Here is a 25,367-nt window from a genome sequence, read left to right as displayed (position 1 = left end):
GTGACAAAACAAGGAAGTTTGAATGTAACGTCTCATTGCATCAAAGTGTAGACTTTTATGAAATATACATGTAAAACCCTGCTGTGTTTGGTGGTCTGCTCGGATGCGAGTTCTCTGTGGTGTGAAAAATATCAATGAATAGGAAATAGCAGCCACGTGTATCGTTGTAATGCTCATGCAACGTTTTGTCAGGGAAAAATGTTTATATCGCTGCTTATTTCCACTTTAACGTTACTGTTTCCACTTGGTCAAACATCTCTCCCTCTCGTTATCAATACTTGGCCTTTCAAGAATGCAACGGCTGCAGGTAGGCCTTACGGTATCTAACCATACGTTATTGCTTGAAAAGTTTTAGTCCGGAGCTCAGTCGTGTGATATTGTGGCCAAAATCTGCAGACAAACAAATATAATACCCGCATACCCACTCAAAACAACATTTGTGTATGTTGTTAATTAGTTTCTGTATGTGTCTGGGCGTTGAATAATTAATTGAACACATTAGTTACAGAGTATGTTGGTCATGTTGTTGGTATTCTCTTAATATTTATTTTTATGTGGTGACACTTGCAGAAGCAGAGGTTGGATAAACCTGCCTTCCTGTTGTTAGTCTGATATGACTTATTTTGCTAGGATATCATCTGCTTTGTTTTTTGATCATCATGTACTCATGTCTGTGCACAGTCATTGCTCACATCATCATGCAGCTCATTAAAAAGGCTTGATATGACATCCATGACATATGGTGGTAGAAAACCAAAAAACACATGAAATTTAACAGTATTGTTATGGTGGTTGTATGAGATTAGTGTACAGTGAAGGGTTTAACTGAATAATCCCCTCTCCCCCTCTTTAGTATTTATGATTCTTTTGCTTTTTTTTTTTTAAATTTCATTCATGATTACATTTTAATAAAATGCCTAGAACTGAAATGATTAGTCTATCAACTGACTCGATCAACAGAAAATTAATCAGCAATTATTTTGATAATTGTTATTTATTTATCCATTAAATATGCCATAATATAGCCATTCTCTCATTACAGCTTCTCAGATATGCTTGCCTTCATCATAACTGATAGCAAATTGAATCTCTTTTGGATTTGGACTCTTGGTTGAAAAAAAAAAAAAAAAATTCAAGTGTAATCGCTGGTAGGCTCCATGACTAGCATTTTCAGGATTCCCCCCTCACATTATTATAAAGTATATTATATTATATATATATATATATATATTATTCTTTCTCTTTATTTATTTTTTTGCAGTATACTTGTGAATCCACTGTATGTAAGACCATCAGAGTCTGAGATGCTGATCGGAAAAGGGTAGAGCTAACTGGTCTTCATAACTGCCATTGCCAGCTTTGCTCTCACTCTATTTGATTTCCTTCAGGATGATACATTGGATATGTTTAAATTGAAACTGAAAATATTTCAGCATTGCTTTCCACTTATCAGTCAAGTGGAGTTCCACCAAGTGCAAAGCTCGACACGAAAAAAATGATAGAAATGCGTTCAAAACATCTCAAGCAACAGATCAAACCTGTAGGTGATTAAAGTGAACTTAAAAACTCACCATTTGAGAGACGTACATCACATGTTTTCCCTGAGGTAGCTATGAAAATGAAAAATGTACCACGCTATCTGTTCTGCAGGTAGATATTTAAAAGTGAAGTCTGTGAGCCACTACTATTGATCCACCCATGCAGATCTCTTTTCCTTTGGGGGCTTATAGAAGCAGCTGACAATAACAGACTAATCTCCTCTTCCATTCTGCAGCATTTTCTAAGTAAAAAAGATTGTAATGCTGAGTTTGATATTAAAAAAGAAGAAAAAGAAAAAAAAATAATTATATCCTGAGACAAGAGCACTTACCTACAATGGAAGACGAACAGAATTTATAGATGGATAAATCATAACTGATAAGAGGAGGAATTTGTGGTAGTATCCTGCTGAACACAGAGTAATGGTCTGAGAATTTAGTGGCAAGCTGGTGACAGTGCTACCAGTTGGTATTTTGATCCCCCATGGGCACTTGGGGGGCTAGTGACCAAATGCTTGATGCTTGATGCTTGATGCTTGTCAGCTCACGCTCCCTGTTTATTAGAAATCCACTGTAGTGGTCATCTCGTGCATCATCTGGACTTTTAACTCAGATTCAAATCTTTTTTTTTTTTGGAAATAGATTAAGTTACATCATTTACCCTACATATTTAAAATCATAGACTGCACTAATATATTATATATCAGATATTGCACTCAATCAAGCCATATCTAAATTGCAAAATATGTTTCCCTGTATGTTTAATTTGACATTAGCTGTCAAAAATGTTATAAAACAGGATTGTGACACAGTAAAGTTTCTTCAGAACATGACATAAACTTTCTTTGTCAGCACTGTCTACGTCAGACTCAACCATTTTCAGTTAAATAGAGACCTAAGGGACAGAGTAACCCTACTCTTCCACCCCCACAGATAAGGTTAAGCTGCCTGAATGTTTGGTTGCCCTGACAACATGCTCCAAATTCTCTGTACACTGTAAGGTTGTATTTCCTATCGTGAGAAGGAAAGGCTGACTGGCTGGCCTCTGTTTTGTTGTGTATTGTACACTGAATTACTCACTGTTTTCTGTTTTGTACTGTAGCGTGGAATACCCTGCAGTCCGGTGGCTCAGTGCTGGATGCAGTGGAGACGGGCTGTGCCCGCTGTGAAATGGAGCAGTGTGATGGCAGTGTAGGCTATGGCGGGAGTCCAGATGAGTCTGGAGAGACCACACTGGATGCCATGATCATGAATGGGTAAACCGTGACATTAACTGCACTGTTATTAAGAGTAAAAATTACATGGTAAAAAATATTTGTAATGTAGCAGAGTAAAACAGTAAAGATTGGTAAGATCGCAAATCTATTTTGCAAATGTGATCTTTTAGCACTTTTGGTGAAAGCTTCAATCCCCGGCAATGATCTCCTTCTCAATTTCCTAAGCTGTAGAAAATATGAGCAAGAGCAGCTCTAAATGAACAGAGAACAGTTTGTGATTATTTTTAATCAGAAATGACCTAATTGAAAATGATGAAAATCTTACTTTAATTAGGCACCTGCAGCTGTCAACATATTGTGTAACTGTTGACAATTTGTTGCGGTGCTGTCTATGCATCTCTAACATTTACAGGCTTAACTGGTTGACCTTTCCAGCCAGCCGTTCCTCAGTAAAGCACTAATTAAGAGCCTCATTAGGATCTGAAGGCTTTGCCAATTATTAGGTCCTCAAACACAAACATTTACACACTCAGAAGTTATCATTGGAGGCAAATGTCAGCTCACGGTGGAAGACAAAATACAAGCAGCAAGCTGTTCGGTATTACTCTGAGGAATATTCCTTCCTCCATTTTACAGGAAAATTGACTTTTTTGGGGGCTGTATAGGCATGAATATGTTCTAGGGAGAGGATAGTCCATTCAATATAGCTGCATAAGAAATACAGTAGTTATCACTAGCAGACATATTGTACACAGTGACGGAGAACAAGAATTGAAACACCTGCACAGTTTCATCCAATCCAATAGAACAACGCTGCAAAAAAATAATCCATTTCTAAAAACGTTAGAAAACAATGTTCAAGTTTTGATATTGTGCCAGGGGAAGTTGACTCGACTCTTTGGCTTCAGTTTGGCTTCTTGAGGCTTTAGTTTGTTGTGGTGGATAAATACTAGAAGCATCTCTCAATATAAAGCAATCCATGAAACCCCCATCACAATCTACAGTCACAAGTATGAGTTAACTTCACTCTGACACAGTATCAAACAAGTGAACATTGTACTTCAGGTATAGCATTTTTAGTAAATTGCAATACATAGAGAGTCTCATTAGCTCATCTCAAGCACAATATGTAGGAGATACAAATACTATCTAAACAGTTTACTTGGTGAATTATGTGTAACATTTATTTTGACAAAAGCATCATGTTGTGTGTTTAAACTACATTGCTGCTGAATTATTGACAACAGTATACTGTCTTTACACACCTTTGGTCTAATTTGCTTAGTCATCAATGTTATGGAAATTGTCTGTGCTAATCACTAGCCAACCATTTATCAAGGGTACAGGGGAGTTAGAGGGGGGAGGACGGCATCAGAGATGTGCAAGTGTTGTGATTTGTATTAGTCACCAAAGCTGGCTTATAAAGCTCATAGATAGATTACTTGCTGTCCCTTAAATCTGATGTTACTTGTGTCTGTTAACCCAGCAGGAGTGTTTATTCTCAGTGTGTATTCTCTGTGAGCAGGGACACCATGGAGGTGGGAGCAGTCGCAGACCTGAGAAGAATCAAGAATGCCATTGGAGTAGCAAGAGTTGTAATGGAGCACACTGATCACACACTGCTAGTGGGAGAGTCAGGTATGTGTAGATTTATGTCTCCAAAGGTATCATTACAAAATCATGGTTAATGTTGGAAGGGTTAATGTTAACATTTAACAACCTAAGTCATTATTTAAACAACATACAGTATGTAAATTCAATTCAATGACCAACAGAGTGTAACACCTTGTTCTACTTACAACTTCTTTTTAAATGCAGTTGTATTGAACCAAACTAGTCCAGTTTGGGGAAAAAAGGGAATAAAATATGTTTTAAGGAGACACTGTGATCCATGAATTTACATTAGTTATCTTCATCAAGCAGCTGTCACATTAGCGGCAAAGCCTTTTAGGCATTTATGTAATGCGTGGTTTTTGCAACACTCGAATAAGCTTCAATCCCTCGGTCACTAGCATAAGCAGCTGGTGATGAATGCATGGGTCAGAGCTGCAGTATAATGCTCTGAACATAAATAGAATGATTGCATAACAGACATGTGGCCAGAAAGGGAAACACACAGTCCAGGCTGTTTTTGGTACAGTTACACATTTTGTTTGTGCCCTTTTAACACAGTTCCCAAATCACAAAGGTTCAAAAGTAATTTGACACTTGGCTGCTAAATGTTTCTCGGGGGGGCGGTGTGTCGTTTCAGTCTTAGGTCACGCACAAAAGAGCTCATACACGGCTCAGAGTTGACTGAGAGTTGAGAGTTGGTACATGGAGAATAGAGGTGACCATGCAAGTGAAGAAGATAATAATGAGGCTAAAAAAAGCAATCTAGAGAGATACCTCAGGTGGTTTGCCAACATCAACAGTCGGGTACGTTTTAAAAGGCAGGTGTGAACAGGAAAACTAGAAAATGCCAAATGACCTGGTAGACTGAGGAGCACATGTCTTGTGGAAAAGCAGAAAATTATTTGCATGGTGAACAAAAACCTCTCTATGACTGCACAACAAGTCAAGAATCAAGAGAAAAAGGTCAGGTTGCAGTTTACAAAAACACAAAAAGAAGAGTGTAGAGTTCTTCCAAAAAGTTCTATGGATTGATGAAACCAAAATCTGCCTCAATCAAAATGATGGAAAGACAGAAAGTGTGGGGGAAAAAAAAAAAGATCAGCTCATGACCCAAAGCCACCACCTAAAATGTCAAACATGGTGCTGCTTCTGTTGTGGCGCGGGCATGACAGCTGCCAATGGAACTGGCACACCGGCATTCATTGATCATTTCACGGCTGACAGATGCAACAGGGTGCATGCAGAGGCGTACAGATGTAGTATGTGTGCTCAGATTCAGCCAAGGGCATCAAAACCCATTGGATGACATTTCATCATTCAGCAGGACAACGATCCTAAACAAACGGCCAAAGCAACCAAAGAGTTTTTCAGTGTGAAGAGGTGGAATGTCTTTGACCTGTCTGATCCTACTGAGCTGCACTGCACTTATACTGAAGACCAGCCTAAAGGTAGAGAGACCCCACTGCAGTGAAAGCATGGGAGAGCATCACCAGGGAGGATACAAAGCATCCGCTGATGTCTATGGGTTAAAGACTTAAGGTAGTTGTTCACTGCAAAAGATTTTCCACAAAATATTAAGTATGATGATTTTGTTTGACTTCATGTCTATCTGTCTAGTTACTTTTGAATCATGTGTTAGCCACTATGTGTTAAAATGGTTATATCTCCCACACAGTTCATTCAATATTAATATAAACCTACACAAACTAAAGCTGATACTTGGCACTTAAATACAGTGTGCATGATTTGTATTTCAAACTGAATGTTGATGAAGCTCAGAGCCTTAAGAGCAAATAATGTGTAACTGTCTGAATACTTACAGTCTGGACTGCGTAAGAGAATTATTTTAGGTTTTTTTTCATGACGGTCATAAATGAATAAATAAAAGAGTGGAGAAGGACGAGGAGCTCAACTTTCTGCAAGTCAGTCAAAGTAAAGTGAAGTCCAATATTGAAGCCTTTTCTTTCTATGTGATAAGTGTCTTCTAAATCAAATAATTTGGCTCATATGTCAAAATATCACAAGACCAACTTTTTTTTATTTTATACCAGAGAAATTCAATTCATTTGGCTTTATTCATCTGAATTGAACCATCATTCTTATGGAATAGTAAGGTCACTGCTGTAGCGATGGAAAACTTCCTCACGAGCTAAAGCCTAAATGAGATGAGATTGCCTCCAGTCCCTCCTTTATTTGTGACCCTTTGTTTTTCTTATAACCCAAGGTCAGTGTGGACCAGAATGTGTAACTTGACCTGAAAGTATTCCTTCTCTCTTTATAGCTTCTGTGTTTGCTGAAAACATGGGCTTCATTGCAGAAGACCTGACTACCAACAAATCTGTGAATATTTTCTCACAGTGGCTGAAGGGCAACTGCCAACCTAATTATCGAAAGGTGTGTGTGTGTGCGTGTGTATTAGAGTGTGTATTTTTCTCTCGCTTGTTTTGGCTACAGGCGTGCTACTTCTAAAAGATTGATATTAAGCTAGGAAATTGACAGGCATACTAAAGAAGTTCATAAAAAGCCAGCTCTTCTGGTAAAGGTGATGTCCTACAGCGCTGGGGTTTTTGCTATTCTTTCAACCTCTCTTGTTTACCTCCACAATAATGTCCCAAAGTCTCCCGAGTAAGAGTTATTTTTCCTTTCAAGTCAGCTGTTATCTTTCCAGAGAGAGTATGCAGCGTCCTATTGATCAAATTTACAATATTTACACTTGGGGATGCCCAGCACACGTAGTCCTCTATTGATGGCCAATGAGCAGCTTAACAAGTGCAAGAGCAAGTGCCTCAACAGTAGTTAAGGAAGGGAAAAAGCTGATCGATTCTGCCATCCAAGTTTTTCCCAAAGCTTTCTTGACCTATTCATGCCAAACAAGTATAATACCTTCATGAAAATTCTGTATTTGGTGCAGAGGCACAGAAAACTTTCATCAGTAAAAACTGAAAAATGGGTCACGAGAAAAGAATTCACAGGGTTTATTTCCATACATTTGCTGTGTGCATTTAGTGTTGACATAAATTGTATAATCCATGTAAATATAGAATAATAGTAATACCTGCAGTGGCAGTCATAATAAAAGCATGACTAGGTGTGGTTCAGTTAAAAATTCACCACTGTATCAGCTTGAATCTGCAGAGAGGTGTCATTATTCTCCTTTTACCTTGTAAACAAATTACTCCGTTGACAGGCTTTTTTGGAAAATTTCAGATTGTTGCTGAGGCCACTGGAGAACAACTATACCTGTATTATTTATAACTAAAGAGACTGTTTTCAAGGGTTTTACCCTCACCTTCATGAAATGGAATATAACAGACTTTGCTTTATGAATAATGCACAGGCACTTTCATAAAACAGACTAGTTGAGCCCAACTTCGGTTTGCTGATGGCATAATGAAAGCTCCATAGAAAAGTAATGCTGATAGAGATACATATTCTATATGAAAGGATTTTAGTTTTGTTTTAATATTTTATTTTACCTTTTATGACTCCTAGTCTGCATTTTATCACTGCTCACTTCAAACTAAAAATTAGGCTTTTCTTTCCTAATCCCACTTACCTGTGACATCAAAGGAGCAGAAGACATTGAATGAACTTTTCACACCTTCCTGCAGGTCAACCTGGTACACTCAGTCACTCATAAGAGCAGAGGAGACGCCTTGAGGTAGAGACACAGAAGAACCTTTTGTCAAACTACACTGCACTCTGACAGATAATCACATCCTGAGCTTTATCCAGGTCAACTTAGATTGAATGAGCTGGTACAGTAGGCTGTCTGTGTCTCAATAAAAATGGTATTGGACAGCTGAAGGACACATTTTGGCAGCAGCAGGAATTTAAACTGGAATGTTTTGTTCATGAAGTGGTCCAGACCACTGGGAATATGATTTTTGTAAGACTGCCAACTGTTCATTATTAAGTACCAAACCATGCATTGACAATAGTGCTGATTGTTCAGTAAAAGTAAATGCCTGCAGATCACCATGTCTTGCTTGTGTGTATAGTGTTTGTGTGTGTGTGTGTGTGTGTGTGTGTACATATATAGTATAGTGGCATTATGCAAGCAGCAATGGAGTTTTCTCTCCTGTCAAAAGAATGTATTTCCAGATCCTTCCATGTCCTGTGGACCCTACAAGCCCAGGGCGACACTGAAACAGAAGAAGAGGATGGCACAGCATGCTAATGCGCGCTCCCATGACACCATAGGTAGGTTTTTATCAGTTAACATTGAAAGTAGTGGAGTCAGCTTTCCTCGGGCATTTTATATCTCAGTATATAAGCACTTCATTGAAACAACACAGGGATGAGAGCACGTTTAGCAGCACAACGTGCCAAAAAGCTGACTAAAGTAGAGGTTATCAGGGCACGCTACAATTTTAAGGTTTTGAATTTGTTTCTGTCCAAACAGATCCAATCTATTGCTACGCTCCCAAAAAACTTCACGAGTGTTTCAAATGACTTTGTCACACTTTTTTTTTTTTTTTTTTTTTTATAAGTTACTATGTTGCCATAGTGTTGGCTGATGTCTCCATAGCATTTCTTTTGTTTTTGCACCAGGGATGGTTGCTCTCGATCAGGATGGTCATGTGGCTGCTGGTACATCAACCAATGGACTAACTCACAAAGTTCCAGGGTACGTAGATTATGTTGATTTTAGTGTCAAAAATGAGCAAAAAAATGTATTAGTATTCTAGGCCTTGGGGGAACATGAGTGTGACAAAATAATCCACTGTACAGGTTTTAGCATGCTGTTTCATTGGTTGAAAAGATTACATAATGAATTGCAACACTAAAGGAAATGATGCTGGCTGTTAATCTGCATTGTTCATTGAAAATATAGGCATTTCATCGCATCTAGAAAGACAAACATAAACATTAACAATTGTATTGATTAAAAAATGATTTGTGTGCATTATATTTGGCACTTTATTATGTGTATTATATGCGTGTGTTTCATGTGGTCTGTGTTTAAACCCTTTCATTTTCCTGTACTGCAGTCGTGTTGGGGACTCTCCTATAGTGGGAGCAGGGGCCTATGCAGACAGCTCAGCTGGTGGTGCTGCCGCTACTGGAGATGGAGACGTCATGATGCGCTTTCTACCAAGGTAGGTGCATTGTCCTCTTAACACAAAAGTCGAATGTTGATTTAGAAATACCTTTCCTATGTTTTTACCTTGTGTCATTGTGTGCTTCACTCCATGGAAGAAAATTGCGGTCTCAAACCCATCAGATAGGAATTTTACAAAGGGAAGGTCAGTATTCTCTGGGCCTTCATATGAAGGTTTTGTCTCAGCAAAAAGGATTCACGAAGGCATGTGAGTAATGTGATGTATATATATATAAGTGTGAGCAAAGAATCTTTAAAAATATGTATGAAATTATTGACCAGATTTCTTCCTGTGTGAGGAAAGTGAGACTAAAATTTCACATCTTGTAGGTATACCTTGATTACCTGTATCTAATGGAGTACATCCAGATATGCACCACTTTATGGTTTGCTCCTCATTTCAAAAGTTAAAATAGTTTCCCATCATAAATATTGATCCATCTGAACTTCTCTAACAGTGCTGCATTTAAAATTTCATGAGACATGTTGACTGTATCCTTCATCCCTACTTCTTCCCTCCCTAAACAGGGTTTATTTCACAGCCACCTTTCTGAATAACAGGACTGTTACGTGGCTTTGTCTACACTTAAGGATTATGTTTCAGAGAATATTGACATCTTCGACACGTGTAGCTTTTAAACAGCCAATTTCTGGTGTGAGCATTTGAGTGCAAGTGCAGCAGTTACAATATGAAGGGTGGAGTGGACTATGTTGCCCCAAAACTGTCATTTGTACGTTGCACAGAAGAGGCGAGATGTCACTGAAGCTGCTGTTTGTTTCGAGGCTGTGAGAATATGGCAGTCTCGGAAGGGTTTTTTTGTTTTGTTTTGTTTTGTTTTATTCATCCAGGACAGGTTGGTGAGCACACGTACTGTTCTTTTAATTTTCATTCAATTTTACATTCATCGTCACACACAACCACACCAGAGGGCTGTCTGTTTCAGTCATAGTTTTGTGAGTCCTAGAAATCCTAGAATTACCGGAGGTTTCGTTTTTGAGGAAGACCTTGCAAGGAGTGGACTGAAGTGTTTGTCATTCATTCTCTGTGCCCCAATGTTTCAATGCAGCATGTGTTTGCAAGCCTGCCTAAGGACTGTAACACGCAATAACCAGCAATGGGCTGTTGGTATCTTCCCTAGAATCACTAGAAATAAAGTTTGTTAATACACTTTACTTTAATACACTTTGTTACTTTAACATTTTTCACTGTGCTCCTGAATTTCCGTGTGCACATGTGTACTCCCCGGGGGAAAAAGTGTGTGTGTAGAACCCTGGTACAGTCATTACATGAGCAGACCTAAAACTGCAAGTCTAAAATCCTGAATTTTTCCTTTAGAGCGTCCTGAGATACATTCAAATGTAAACTATCTCTCTTCCAGAAAGGGGAATTTTACTTATTTGCTTGCTATCTTGTGTGAGGGAAAAAACAATGTCCAAACAAACACCTGTCAAAATTATTCAGAGGAACAAGGTTCCTACACATTTTCCACTTAAAAATCCCATATTTTCGCACTCATTGTATTATACATTTGACCTCTGGCTAATGGAGTTAATAGCACCAGTAGTGTCTGTGTAGAGCAACTTTTAATTGCAGTGATGACAAATTGCTTCAGTTAATGCACATTTTTATACAGTTGCGAACACCTGAAAAGTATTGTCACGACTTCCTTGTATAACATTGAGTGAGCGTGGGAATGTTACTATTTTTAAATCACATTTAATCAGTGTTTCTTCACATCATATTTGTTTGCATCAGATTTATCCCCCGCCATAATCACTAGCTCATCCCCATCATCATCCTGGTTGGTGGCCTTGACAGCGCTCGTTAAGTTTGCCTCATGTGTACTGCATGTAATCCTGCCAACAGTTACTTGGCCGTGGAGCTGATGAGGGCCGGGGCAGATCCCTCGGCAGCCTGCAAGACAGCTATTTCCAGAATCAAGAGGCATTACTCAGAGTTCTTTGGAGCCATCATCTGTGCTAACACAACAGGCCATTATGGTGAGTGTTTGGGTTCACAAATATAGACTGTACTACTCCCTGCCAAAGGAACTAAGGCACACACCTGATACACACACATCTTTTTCTTTTTTTTCTTTTTTTTTTGTAAATTGCATTTGGTTGAAATGATAGTTATCTAAATGGTTAAACTGCAAATTAAAATTCCATGCTACATTCTTGATAAAGACTATCCAGGATTCAACAAACCCAATGGTAATTAGGCTTCTACAGATAAAATATTTGTGTGAAAAATACAACAGGTCACTTTTTTAGACTCTTTTTTAAGTGATAATCAAATTAATAAAAGTGGTTACTGATCACCCATATTCAAAGAATGCCTATTACTTGGAATAATGGCCAAATACATGGCCTCTGTGGAATCTAATTGATGGGAATCCGTCGTAGCGACGGAGAACCTTAATCCATGCAAACTCCAGCACAATCCTTTCTACCTAGTGACTGCTTTGTTCTCATGACAACAGAGACATAGTTTAAAGTCAATGTAGCAGCTGATGTGGCCGTTTCTCTTACCTCAGTCAGAAAAATCACTAGATAACCTTTTCATTTTCAAACAGTGTAGTTTGTTCAGGATTATATCTATTTACCTTGTATCCACAATGTTTTTCCCCTTGCTCACACACTTTGCACCACAGGTATGTAAAATAAGATTTGAATGTAATAAGACACTGAAAATAAGTATAAGACATGTAAAAACTTCAGAGATGGAGATTTAATTAGTATTCGTCTTTGTGAAGTCAAGGTTCTCAGAGAGGGGTGGCAATTTTAATTTCTAGTAAATTAAACTGAGTGCACATATGAAAAGAAATATATTGAAAGGAGATTTGTACTAGCGTAGGGATATCTGCAGGATGTTTTAGTTACTTTTCTGAATGTATATGCACATCCGTGATCTGAATGAAAAGTCTATAAACAAATATTTGAATTATTAATCTCTGAGGCTCAGGGTATCCTAATTTGTGGGAGAGACTTTAACGTTAGACTTCAGCCGACTGTGGATACAGCGAAAGCTTACTACACAGGAAAGAAGAAAACTACAAAAAATACAAAATTAATGTTGGGAAAGCTGCGACTCTCAGACATATGGGGGGATCTGAATCTGATAGAGAGGGATTATACCTCTTTTTCCTCACCCACATTCTGTTTATTCTAGGCTTAACTATTTTTTTTTTCCAAAGAGATTTATATAACAGGTGATAAATTGCGATATTGGAACCATGGACTTTAAGACCACACCTCAATTACCATATATTTAATATTAGGTTGTGAAAAGAAGAGCACCATCTGGAGGCTAAACATTGAGATTCTCAATCAAATGAGGGAGCAAATAAGGCTGCATATATAAGATTATCAATGGGGAAGTGTCCCCTCCGATTCTTTGGAATGCATACAAAGCTGTTCTTAGTGGGATAATTATAGGCTATTATAGTTTCTAATTTTAAAGAAGCAGCAAAAAATTGATAGGTTACAAACATAATTTTAAAAAAATCGGAGATCATCCATAGAAAGACACTGAATCATGGAATAAAAATGGAAATAGAAACAAATTAAATGAAATCTACTCAAATGACAAAAACAAATTGTGAAGTGGGAGATAAATAGGCTAAATGACTTGCCTACAAATTAAAAAAGCAACAAGTAAAAAAATACAATTGATAAAATAAAGGATCCCACAACAAATTCCAAACACTACCAATTAAAAGATATATAACAGTCATTTTAAAATTTATATACACATCCCAAATTAGATGAAACAAAGATGGAATCCTTTTTTGACATGATAAAATTACCATCAGCAAGGGACTAAATAAGCTTCTAATTACTGAAATTACAGATAAAGACATTAAAAGACATAATCAGATTTAAAACACAATAAGGCAGCAGGACAGCATGGTTTTCCCTCAAAGTGATGTACGAAAATGAATGATCTGCTGATCCTTACGATGATGGTCACCATGTGCTCAACACTGGCATAACTCCCTCTTGGAGAGAAACAGTGAATTCTTTGATACCAATATAGGGTAAAGATAAACTTGAATATGGAGGTTATTGGCCAATAAGTATACCAAACCAAGAGTATAAGATCGTTACCCACACTCTGGCAAAAAGAGTTGAAAAAATCCTCCCCCGGATAATAAGTCCAGCTCAGACAGGTTTTATTCAGCAAAGGCAGACACAAGATAATGTGACTGAGCATAGAGTAAAATATAAACTCCAGGCAGTATTATTGAGCCTTGATGCAGGAAAAGCTTTTGATCAAGTCAATTGGGAGTTTTTATATAGAGTATTACAAAAAATTTGGATTTCATCAGAGCTTTATTAAAACTATTCTAACACTGTATAATAGCCCAAGAGCAAGAATAAAAATAAATGGAGCCATATCAAACTCATTCAGTCTGGAATGAGGCACCAGACAGGGCTGTCCAAAAAAATCCATTACTGTTTGCCGTGTTTGAAGCCTTAAGTCATGGGATCACTCAGGATAATAATATTACAGGTATGAAAATGTTAGGTCAAGAACATAAAATTTCTTTATTTGCGGATGAAATTTTAATTTACCTGTCAAACCCAGAGAGTTCAAGTTTGAAATTATTGTCATTCTTGGATCGCTTTAGTTCCGTCTCAGCTTATAAATTCAATATTCCCAAGGCCCAAATACTAAGTTTCAATTACAGGCCTAGCCCGATCATTAAGATCTGACATGCAACTAAATTCGGATGTCGCTCACATGAGAGATTTAGGAGTAAAAAGAAGAAATAAATTTACAAATTTGTATGCTTTAAATTTTAATCTGTTAAATCAGAGAGTAAAGGAGCAAATAAGGGGATGGAATTTAATTTTAATATTAAGCTTGAAGCTTAATTGAGTCTGTTAAAATCAATATCTTGCCTAGAGTACTATATTTGTTTCAGACTCTTCCAACTGAAATACCTGAAACTATTCAATGAATGGGATAAATTAATATTACGGTACATTTGGCAAGGGAGAAATCCAAGGATAAGATTTGAAACGCTTCAGTTGGCTAAGCACAAGGGAGGACTTGCACTCCCCTGCCTAAAGGACTATTATACAGCAGCCCAACTGAGGATCTTGATTTGTTGGTGTAATGAGTCTATTGCGAGATGGAAAGAAATATGTCCGGGGCAGTTCCAATTCAGGCACGGTTAAAGGATAAAAGACTAATTAAAAACTTGATGGAAACAGGTAATAAGTGGATCAACTTATCTCTGAAAATACTATCACTGGTGAAATACTATCACTGACTTTGAAGAGATGAAGATTCTGAGATGGTGCTCTCATGACCTTGACTTTACCCCAGATAAATTGGATTTTTTAATCAGCTGAAAGTGAGCAGTTTTCAGATACTGAAGAGACTACAAGGGTTAAATAATAGTAACTTTTTAAAATTTCTTCAGATACCCTATCACACAAACAGTTAGAGAGTCAAAGGGTGTTTGAAAACAACCTATTGGAAGTTTTTATTAGTGCCAACAGGAGAGATTAGGGACTCGAAGTAATTGCAAGACTGTATAGGGGATTTCAGGAGGTTAAAATAGCAAGTACCACCTACTGAAAACAATCAATGGAAAGGGAAACCAACAGTTACATTCCAAAGGAAGTCTGTACAAAATATTGTGAATTTTAATGGAGGTTGTCAAGCTCAACCTCATGGAGAGCATTTGGCTGGAAGAGTCTCAGTAGATATTTTATCAGACCTGCTCAGAAGTCTCACCACTCAGGCTCCTCCAGCTACTGGAGGAATTGTGGCTCCCAGGAAGCCAATCACTACCACTTGTTTTGGGGCCTGTCCAAAAAAAAAAAAAAAAAACTTTTTGGCTTAGGATTTATAAAGAATTATTGACTATATTCGAGACAAAATTTACTTTTTAATTGGGACAAACTCCTTTTTGGGCTTCTACATTCAACATCTACTAGGGTTGGAACAGTTCATGAAAAAAATCCCCGTCCCGTTCGGTTGTCTCGGTTCGGGGGCATGTGTGTATTGTTCAGTTCAGGGCATGCGCAAAAAAAAAAGCCTTGCGCCAGTAACCCAGTGAAGTTTTCCGCAGATTTTGTGAACCATTCCAGCCCTAACATCTACAAATATTAAAACAGAACTGGAATATTGTAGCTGCTAGAAAAGCAATTACAAAGAAATGGCTTAATCCAGACAGCCCATCTATAGAGGAATGGTATGATATCGTTAATGAAATCTTTGTAAAGGAAAGAATCATCTTCTGCATGAGGCTTCAGGAAATTAAAGGAAATTTGGGAGGAAGGGAAAAAACATATTTCCCCAAAACACCCTTCTTTTGTTTAAGTTTGTCTTGTGTATAATTATAATGCAAAAAGGTGAAAAGATGGATAACTCTGTTAAGGTATCTAACTAAAGACTGTGTAAACTGCCGTTATTATGTGAGTCTAAATAAAGGAAAAAATAAATAAAAAAGAAAACATCTGCATTAACAGCTGTTAACATGTAAGGGAAAAGATATCACATTTCACCACCAGCACTAAATGAGGCCTTAGTGAGATGGGGCTAAAGGTTTGGTTCTCCTGTGAAATCACTGTTTTTTCTTTCATCTCCTCAGGTGCAGCCTGTAACAAAGTCCCTGGATTCTCCCAGTTTCACTACATGGTGTCAAACTCTGAGTCAAACACACCACTCCTGAAATCTGTGGACTGCTTTTAAATGGTTTATAATTGCAAGCATCTTTTTTTATATATTTAAATTAAGTAACAGCTTTCATACTGTATTTTAATGCTGATGATTTTGGTTTTAATTCCTAAATAAAATAAATTAGAAGAGGAAAAAAATGCATTTGTCACTTAAAATTGGAATTGTTGCTGCTTTGGCTTGTTTTGATTCTGTATTAGATTTATAACAGTTTTCTCTTGATAACTTTGAAATTTACATCTTTAAAAGATGGACATGGACAGGACATAGTACAAATTAAATGCAAAAAGACAATCAGATACAACAATTTTGTACAAACAAGTGATTGGGCATAATCTGAAGATCACAGGTTTGATAGGTATTCCCTATTAAATGTATTTTTCAGGATAGACATATCTGTGTAAATATAATAAGTTATCGTGTCTCTTTCTATATGAATTTATTTATATTAACACATAGGCTTCGGCTTTTCAAGTAGTGTATTGCTAAAACATATTAACAACCAGGGAGGATGGATACCCCTGGTCCATTCTCTGCCCACTGAAAAAAGTCACACTGTTTACCCTTTTGAAAGCTGCAGGTGTAGAAATTCCGGCCATTGTTGGGTCCTAGTTTCAGAACAGTCCTCATTAAACAGCGTTTACCATGGTGACAAGAAGGGAAGTGCAAGTCTGCCCACTGCAACAGAGAAAATAAGGTTTCTCTGAGTTAGCTGTGAAGTTTTATTTCAGTCATTTCAATCGGATGCAAACAAATGTGTGTATGAGTGTTATAGCTAAACCTGAAGATACTTAGAAATTATCTCAGTTATTTATTTTCCAGGCTACACAATGCAATAGAGAAAAGTTGCTTTCCATTTTCACCTCAAAGAAGTTACATTTGGTCTCTCTGGGAAGCGAGCAGGCATAGAACTGTCGTCCCTTATTCTCCCCCTCCTTATGGACCACTCTGAGGACAGCTGGACGACTATGGGATGCACAACAAGGGGCACTGGGACTGGAAGAAATAGAGGAGCCGCGGCTTGTAGCTCCCATTCTGTGGGTACTGACAGAAGTGAAGAAACAGTCTTATTAGCTTGAAATAAACTGAAAAGAAAATACAGGAATACCTGTCACATCAGCCCTTATTAGTGAGCAAACAACCACTCCTCAACTGTGTGTGATGATATGTGTCAGTAATAATCGTATTTGCAAGGTATCCTACCATAGCTATTTATCAATCTCAACTTTTTTTTTTAACAATGTTGCATTAAAAATTCCACAGCAAGATGCTTTTTTATCCCACTTATCTCCCTGAAGTTGCAAAAAACTTCTCTTATTATAAACTTATTCATGAATAGCTAAACAAGAGATTCACTCACCCGGTGTTGGGGGTTCCATTTTGAGCATTGTTACTGGGAAAGGGACTGTGATCAATTCTCATTTTCTTGGATGGGTGACTGTAGGAGGCCAGTGATTCCCCATTGGAGAGCTCGGCACTTTGCTTCTGCCAGCCACCAGAGGCATAATTGGGGCTTGTTGTCCCTTGGCAGACGCTGTATTTATATAAACCTTGTTCTGCCGCCAAGGAATTCAAATGACTGCCGGCTGGGGAGAGCGGGGAGTTTACAGGCTTTGGCTTCTTGCTCAAGTCAGAGAAAACAAGGGTGGAAGTCCCGAAGGCAGACCTCCAGTTGACTTTGAGCTCCTCTTGTGGTTTCTTGAAAGCAGTGCAAGGGTACTTAATCAAATCAGTGGTGAACGGTGATGCCTCAGTGCTAATGTTGTCTTTGTGGACTGTGAAGATGAAGCCAGAGTGAGAATCATTTCATGTTCAGCAGCTGCACCTTATTTAGATGAACTGGCTGCTCTCGTAAAATGCAGATTGTTGTTAGCTTTAAGTGGTTAGCTTCCATAAAATTTACCAGTAAGCAGAAGACTGCTACGCTGTGTAGTCAAAAAAAAAAAAAAGTCACACAATCTGTTGTGCTGATGATGCCCTTATGCAAAATACTGTGAAATGTATCCCCATTTAATAAAACTTTGAAACTTAGTAATGGTGAACTACAGTCCCTGGATGACATTAATTTGCCCTTGAGCAAGGCACTTAACCCCCAACTGTTTTAGTGGAGCTGCACAGTGGTCAACTCATATATAACCGTAGAAATGCAAATCAGGGTATTACTGAAAAAAGAAACTTTCCCTGGAGAAACAAGTGTCCATTATTCATTTCCACATTTTTAAAAGTTAAATTTCATCTAAAAGTGGAACCGTTGTTATTAATCACCCACACTCATGTCAGTTCAAAAATGCAGGTGAACCTTGTACAAATGTATTGAGATCTAGTTGAATCATATTTGCTCCTATTTTGAACAGCTGACAGCAACACTGTAAAAACACAAGTATAGTCCCTATAAAAAGTATTCACCGCCCTTGGATGGTTCCATGTTTTTTTGTTTTACAAAACTGAATCAAAGGAGATTTGATGTGGCTTTTAAACACTAATCAACATTTAGATCACTACAATTAATTAATTAATTAATTAATTAATTAATTAATTAATACAAAATATAAAATGCTTCTTAAAAGAACTCTAAATGCAGCCAGATGCCTGGAATTGCAGGTTTCTGGTATCCTGTCCAAAGTGTGGTTTGTCTGGAATGAGAACATTTGAACCAACTGCAGGAATCAATGCCAAGATGACAGGCTGACATATGATAGTCAGCAGTTTACCCATGGTTGGGAAGCTCAGCATAACCAAATGAACCACGGGCAAACTGTAGTCTGAAGTGATTCTCATACAGCTTTTCAGCTGCTCAGTCAGCTATCATTTGAAAAATATAATTTGAAATGTGGGAGCATGATCTTAAAAAAAACTAAAAAACTGTAGAATAGAAAAAAATACAAAGTAAACCATCCAACTGTGGTTTGGCAGTTGCAACAGACAGACAGCAAAAGACATTTCTTTCAAACAGTCGTTCACTGCTGTCATAACGTATCTAAAGATGGTCAGAGAAAAATGGCCAGTTGACAGACATGCTCATTACTTGTTCAGCAACATAGAGACACAACTACAGAGAAAACAGCGTGCTTGACTGCTGTGTCACTTCAACAGCTTGGTGTTTGGTGCCTTGCTCAGAAGTACTTAAACATTGATGGCAAGCAGTACATGGGATCATTCAGCTAAACAGCCAAACTATAGCAACCATTATTTTATCTCTTGCTAACAAGGATGTTCTGTCGCCTCATTAAATTCAGAGACAGTGACGCCCAAACATTTTACTCACCCTCAGGTCTTGGAGTGAGGCATGCATCACAGGCTTTTGCTGCTGGCTGGTTGATGAGCGTGCAGAGCTGACAGGCCCAGTCCTCTTCCTCCTTCTTAGCCACATTATCATTGGTTCTGTCATTGTATACCCAGTTAGTCAGACGGTTTCTGACTGGGAGCTTACTGGATAAAGAAAACACAGGAGCGACAATGGTGATTCTAATAAACTTTTGTTACTAAAACAGGCTTACTAATAAATGAAACATGCACTGAAGCAGAAATCATTCTACTGTGTTAAAACAGAACTCTGGATCCTTTTGTGTGTACACAGACACACCCACCCATCAATGAGGGTAGACAAAATAAACAATTTTACACTTTATAATATTTTGTCAATCACTGAGTAGACTAAATACAAAAAAAAACACCTCTCAGGATAACACAATAAAAGCCTCGAAAATGACAACAACTCTTTGAAGCAGTTTCAACAAGAACTGATCATAACCATCATGAACGTAGAATTTATTGCAGGACTGTTGTATTAGTCTGCATCAGTGGTGTCTAGGTGTACCTAATAAACTGGCGAAATTATGTTAGGTAGGGTATGTTGTGGGTAGTGTGTTTGTGTATGTGCATTGTAGGATATTTTAATAATCTGGTAATATAATAACAATAATATTATTGAAATTGTGAATATATGATGTACAATATACATCACACTATACACTATATACCGGTATACATATATACATTTCCTTGATTACTTATATTATGAGCAATTAGTCCTTGGTACTACAGGTGCAAAATGAGTGATGCATATAGTCATAGAATAACTGGGGTGCATCTGTAGCCTAATGGTTAAGCCGCATACCACATAACCACTGTGTTGCATGTCTTACCTCTCTCCCCATGTGTCCTGTTTTTCATGATAAAATTATAATAATATAGAATAAAATTAAACAACCATTATTGTAACATGAATATAGAAAATACAGACAAAGAGAAAACTTGAACTAGACAAACATTTACAGTTCAAGCAGAGGATGAAGATGTGTGGGAAGACAATGTGTTTCACATAATAGCTCCGAGGACACATGTTAGTGCTTTGACACGAAGCTCGACTATGTTTGACAAGACGGTAAATCTGCAATGCCAACAGTCATCGAGGAGGGAGGAAGAAAAACTTTCCTCACAGATTGCTTTATCAGCTGAGTAATGTGTTGTAAGGGCTTTAGGCTCTAACCCCTTGCAAAGCCTTGCTCAAACACAACCCAGGAGGTGTTGAGCCTGTGCCCTGTCTGGCAAACACAGCCTTATATGCGCATTAATTTCCCCCCCGTAACACTTCCCACTCCCTGCCAAGCCCATCTGCCTGCAAAGATGGCCTCTCCAAATTTGAAGTTATTATCTACACGCTTCAGAACTTTCTACACAGACTAGGTTTTGAATAATGACACCTGGCTTTACTGTGTTGCTTTGTATTATAGTGGCATTACATTGTTAGCAACAAAATGTATTAAGAATTCAAATAAAAACCTAGAAATTGTAGTGTTACACAGGGATTTTAGCTTTTATCACATTTCTACTCACAAAATGCAGTTCAGCATATTTGTTCATTAAAACAACCAGCAAACAGTTTAGTAGTCTAACAAATCCTTATTGCTATAAAATATGCATTCATGTTGCTGCCGAAAATGCACTGTAATAGGTGTTATTTTATTCCCACCTTAAACATTATTGGCATCACCCTTTTTGAACAATACCTACACCAACCCTCTATGAAACCATCCTTACAAGAACGCAAGACAATATCTTTCCAGGCAAAGTGCCTATGGTCTATGAGAATTTCTACCTGATGTCAACCCTGCTGGGATCTCCCTTCTGACAGCGCTCACAGAAGTAAGTCATCCTGCCGTTGTCTCCAAGACGACAGACTGTGATGACATGAAAGCACTGGCCGCACTGGGAACGCTTGTAGACTTTGTAATGTTTGTAGAGGGGAGAGCCAGATTTGCGACACTGATAGAGACAAGAAGGGCAGACAAGAGTGAATAGAAAGATGAGGATAAAGAGAACAAGAGAAAACATTCAGTTTTTCTTACTTGTCTATTATGCATGGAGAAAAAGGAATATTTGTTTTATCTATTCTCAAGACAGTGGAGCTCTGACTTCTGCTCTCCTTCCTCAGCAATACAGAATTTAAAATTAATCCATTCTTGTGAGTCATACTGAATGAGGTGTCAGCTACCTATCTAAAGGTGAATGTTTATACATCTAAATAAACAGTACACATACACATATACAACATCTTCAATTAATCAAAAGTATTTCCAATGATAAACAAAAATCTAACCTTATAAAACAGAAGAGTAAAATCACGTGTCATTTTCACCATGTGGTGGATCTGTTCGTCTGTCAGCTGCTGAACCTGAGAGTGAAGCAGCACAGTTAGTTCCAGTTCACGGAGAGTGAGTAAGTCTTATTTGTATAGTCCTTCATTTCAAAACAGAGATGAAAAGCACCTCACAGTCAGCAAATCAATAATACTGAAGCACATAACCAATAAAAGAGCCAGACATGAAGGAAAAACTGGATTTAAAATGATGCAACACAGAAAAATTACATATAAGGTGTTCCCAAGACAGGCAACAAGGACCTGACTTAGACTCAGACAATGCAAAAAAAAGAAAACATTGCTTGTAGCTCTTTCAGGACACCTGGGGGCTCTATAATGGAGGAGAAGCTCATAAAGATTCAGTGGTCCCAGAAGAAGAAGGGGCCAAAAGTCCTAGATTGATGTTTTGGTCCAGTGTACTATATTCTTGTACCCCAGACCCCATCTAATACTTTCTAAGGGGAGCAGAGCAGAGCCCCTGGTAATAGTTGAGTAATAGAAGTATTCATGCTGCAAAGTGTCTCCTGCAGTGGATAGGTCACTCTAAAAATCACACTTTTATTCTATAGTTTGCTTAATAAAAAATATTCCCTAAGAGCAATGTGAAGCATTGGACCTTTCACTTTTCAAGTGATATGATTTCCAGATCAGGACTGGAAAATATTTTATTTGTTTCTTTAAAATAAAAATATGTTATAAATCAGAGGGAAAAACATATTTGAGTCCCAATAAAGACTATACACATTCATAGACAAAAAAAATTCCATTTCCATTTCCATTTCCAAACTGCACTGAGGGAAAGGCATATGTATGCCGCAATGCGCTTGTTTGTCTTTTCCCTATTTCACCCTCCTCATTGCAATGCATGACACAATAATACAAGGGCTTAAACTTTTTCTGTGAGAGATGTCTTGCATTTTTACCCTCTTTTTTCGTTCCTCTGCTGAACACAATCCATCATCTTTTCCATACCTTCACGGCTGGGTGGAGGCCCGAGTCAAACAGGACTTCGTTTTTAATGATGTTGCCGACTCCCGGCATGACGGCCTGGTCTAGGAGAACGTCACAGAGCATCCTGCTACTTTGGCTCCTCACTGCCTCCTCAGAGTGGGAGAAGCTGAACTTAGGGGAGCACACATCCAGACTCTCCATAGCCCTCATCCTCTGCTCACAGTCTTCTGTCAACCTGCAAGCACACAATTCTATAGTACAAGAAGAATCTTGAAAATATATGGCTGCTGTTACTGCAAGTGCGCCACAAGGTCACTGGTGCACTTGTGAGGTTACACATTTGAAAATTGTTTCTTTCATATACTCTGCTTGAGTTTATTTATTATGAGATGGATCAGCATAGGTGACATTTTCAAACAGTAGAAATAAATGTGTGTCTGGCTACTGAACAGTACACCAGGACCTTACAGTCAATGAACAGGACAAATGTCGAGCCAAACAGCAGCGTTTTTCATGCAACAATAGCCACTGTCTTCAGACGCAGCCTAATGTAGGACATACTCCCCGTATGAGACTCATACCCCAAGGTGAACTTCTATCACCTCAATCTATCTAGGCTGGTGTCCCCGTTACCTCATTTCCACAGTGCTGTCAAAGAAGCACACAATGTCGTTAGTCAGGTGTATTTCCAGCACTGGTATGGTGCCCATCCTATCCTTCCTCTCAGCAGGGTTTATACGCATTGATCCATTCATACCAAAGTGGACCCTAAAGGATGTGAGCATGAGAGAAACAAAGAAGAGACACATTTACTTTAAAGATAGCATGTCTCAATCCATATAAGACTTGACAACTAGAGGACAGAAAGGTGCCCTGATGGTTGAAAACTCCACAGTGTAATAGAAATGTCAAGAGGTCCATTCTAGCTGTGTGTCTCTACCTACAGCCATGTGTGCTACTGAAGTACTCTCATGCAAGGCACTGGAAATTTTACCTGCTTCCCCAAATCTATTCAGCTATAAATACTGACGATTGATTGATTTTATTTGATGATTAAAGTAACGCTATAACTCAACTATAAATTGGGGATGGGTGATATGACAATATGAACTGTAGACAGTGTAAGACTAAACATTTGTCAACTGTTAAAGATTATACGATACAGTGATAGCTAACCCTTTAATATCTCTTGGTATGTAGACTAATGTAGCCGATGTTGCAAATCCATGACTGAATTATGGTTATACTGCATTTGCATGTAATTTTTAATATCAATGTGATGAATTATTTGGATTTATTTGGTATTTGATTAAGTGGACTAGCCAAAAACAGACAACAGTGTCTGCTAAGTTTGTTCATTAACAGGTTCTAAAACAAATTCCTGAAAAAAGGTACTATACCACAATATATATCAAATTTGTGAAATACATTTACAATTACCATGGTGGAGAATTTTATCCATGTCAATCACCCTTAATTACAATCATTAAAAGATTAAATTAATACATTTCCATTGTGGTCCTCTAAGAGCAAACAGCACAAGCAACAATGAGACATTAAGTGGAGCAGATTAAGCTTTTTTTCTGCTGAAAGCTTTAACAGTACAGGTGCAACTAAAGATTATTTTCACTATGAATTAATTAGCTAGTTATTGTTTCAATTAATCGTTCATCTACAATGATGTGTTTGTTTTGAATGCTTTTTTTTTTTTTAAATTCTGTTAAGCACTTTGTAACTTTGTTAAGAAAAGTCTAAACACCCAAAAATATTTACTTTACAATAAAATAATCAATAAAATAAAAAGCAGGAAATCATCTAATTTGAAAGGCTTGAGTCAGAAATTACTCACTATTTTTGCTTACAAAATGATCAGTTATCAAAATAGCTACTGATTATTTTTCTTATGATTTTTTAATTGACCAATAACAGGTGGTGTACTAACTTCTGTGACCCAGAAAGTACTTTAAACCGCACTGCAAAACTTGGCAGCAAAGATAGTATTTGGACGGCTAATTAAAAGATCTGCGTGGCAAAAATGAAAGATGGAGCAGGTCATATAATGTGATGGGTCACAGAGTTTAGTATAACACCAGTGTTGTGTCACGTGTGTTTCCCTGCAAACAGCCTCGGAGGAGGGTGCTGCGGGAGACATTACTCTCACGGCAGGAAAGCACTATTCGAAGTGACAGTGACAAGACCTGTACACTCAAAACCTCAGCTAGCACTGACTAAGCTAACGTTACTTGGAAATGTAGTGACTGAAAGTGGCTATGTACAGTCTACATTACCTCAACGCTCTTGGACCGAAGTACATGAAGAGCTCCTTCCCCAGAGTTTCTACACCGGTGTACAGACAACCATAGAAACTGTGGAAGACATGTCCCCCGGGGTTGTTTTTCTAGAAAAGAGACATAACACGCAGCGAGACGTAGCCGGTTAACGCTAGCTTGACAACTCGCAGTACAAATCGTGACATAACGTAACTTACGGACGATGTTGTCAAACTGCCTCTGATTTCTTTCAGTTTCTGCCCTTTCTGGACTTTGGATCGGATTTTCTCTCCGTTTAATGTGCAGCCTGGACCTTCAACCATCTTCGAGTTCAG

At 38.0% G+C, this 25,367-nt stretch overlaps 2 protein-coding genes across 2 annotated transcripts; one reads left to right on the top strand and one right to left on the bottom strand.

Moving 5' to 3' along the window:
* On the top strand, window positions 1–16,256 carry aga (aspartylglucosaminidase). Its single transcript, XM_022760044.1, has 9 exons — window positions 1–307; window positions 2,641–2,794; window positions 4,281–4,393; window positions 6,651–6,763; window positions 8,461–8,572; window positions 8,924–8,999; window positions 9,364–9,471; window positions 11,341–11,474; window positions 16,085–16,256. The coding sequence occupies exons 1-9, from the start codon at window positions 199–201 to the stop codon at window positions 16,183–16,185; spliced, it is 1,020 nt and encodes a 339-aa protein (XP_022615765.1). The 5' UTR covers window positions 1–198; the 3' UTR covers window positions 16,186–16,256.
* Window positions 16,255–25,367, bottom strand: neil3 (nei like DNA glycosylase 3). The gene is made up of 10 exons (XM_022760043.1): window positions 25,251–25,367; window positions 25,051–25,160; window positions 23,396–23,530; window positions 22,784–22,997; window positions 21,770–21,844; window positions 21,269–21,435; window positions 19,436–19,599; window positions 17,531–17,945; window positions 17,034–17,214; window positions 16,255–16,848 (listed from the first exon to the last, which is right to left on the bottom strand). Exons 1-10 carry the CDS (start codon window positions 25,353–25,355, stop codon window positions 16,666–16,668), a joined length of 1,749 nt encoding a protein of 582 aa, XP_022615764.1. The 5' UTR covers window positions 25,356–25,367; the 3' UTR covers window positions 16,255–16,665.

This window comes from Seriola dumerili, unplaced genomic scaffold, assembly GCF_002260705.1.
Source record: "Seriola dumerili isolate Sdu_G_001 unplaced genomic scaffold, Sdu_1.0 BDQW01000331.1, whole genome shotgun sequence".
Lineage (NCBI taxonomy): Eukaryota > Metazoa > Chordata > Actinopteri > Carangiformes > Carangidae > Seriola > Seriola dumerili.
Note: the sequence above shows the minus strand (reverse complement) of the source record. Positions and strands in the feature narration are given on the sequence as shown.

Excerpts from the sequence above, each read along its gene's own strand:
- neil3 (XM_022760043.1), bottom strand. The coding sequence starts at position 25,355 with ATGGTTGAAGGTCCAGGCTGCACATTAAACGGAGAGAAAATCCGATCC. Across the intron at positions 25,161-25,250 it reads GCAGTTTGACAACATCGTCC|AAAAACAACCCCGGGGGACA; the intron begins GTAAGTTACGTT and ends TCTCTTTTCTAG. Across the intron at positions 23,531-25,050 it reads TTCGGTCCAAGAGCGTTGAG|GGTCCACTTTGGTATGAATG; the intron begins GTAATGTAGACT and ends CACATCCTTTAG.
- aga (XM_022760044.1), top strand. The coding sequence starts at position 199 with ATGTTTATATCGCTGCTTATTTCCACTTTAACGTTACTGTTTCCACTT. Across the intron at positions 4,394-6,650 it reads ACTGCTAGTGGGAGAGTCAG|CTTCTGTGTTTGCTGAAAAC; the intron begins GTATGTGTAGAT and ends CTCTCTTTATAG. Across the intron at positions 11,475-16,084 it reads TAACACAACAGGCCATTATG|GTGCAGCCTGTAACAAAGTC; the intron begins GTGAGTGTTTGG and ends TCATCTCCTCAG.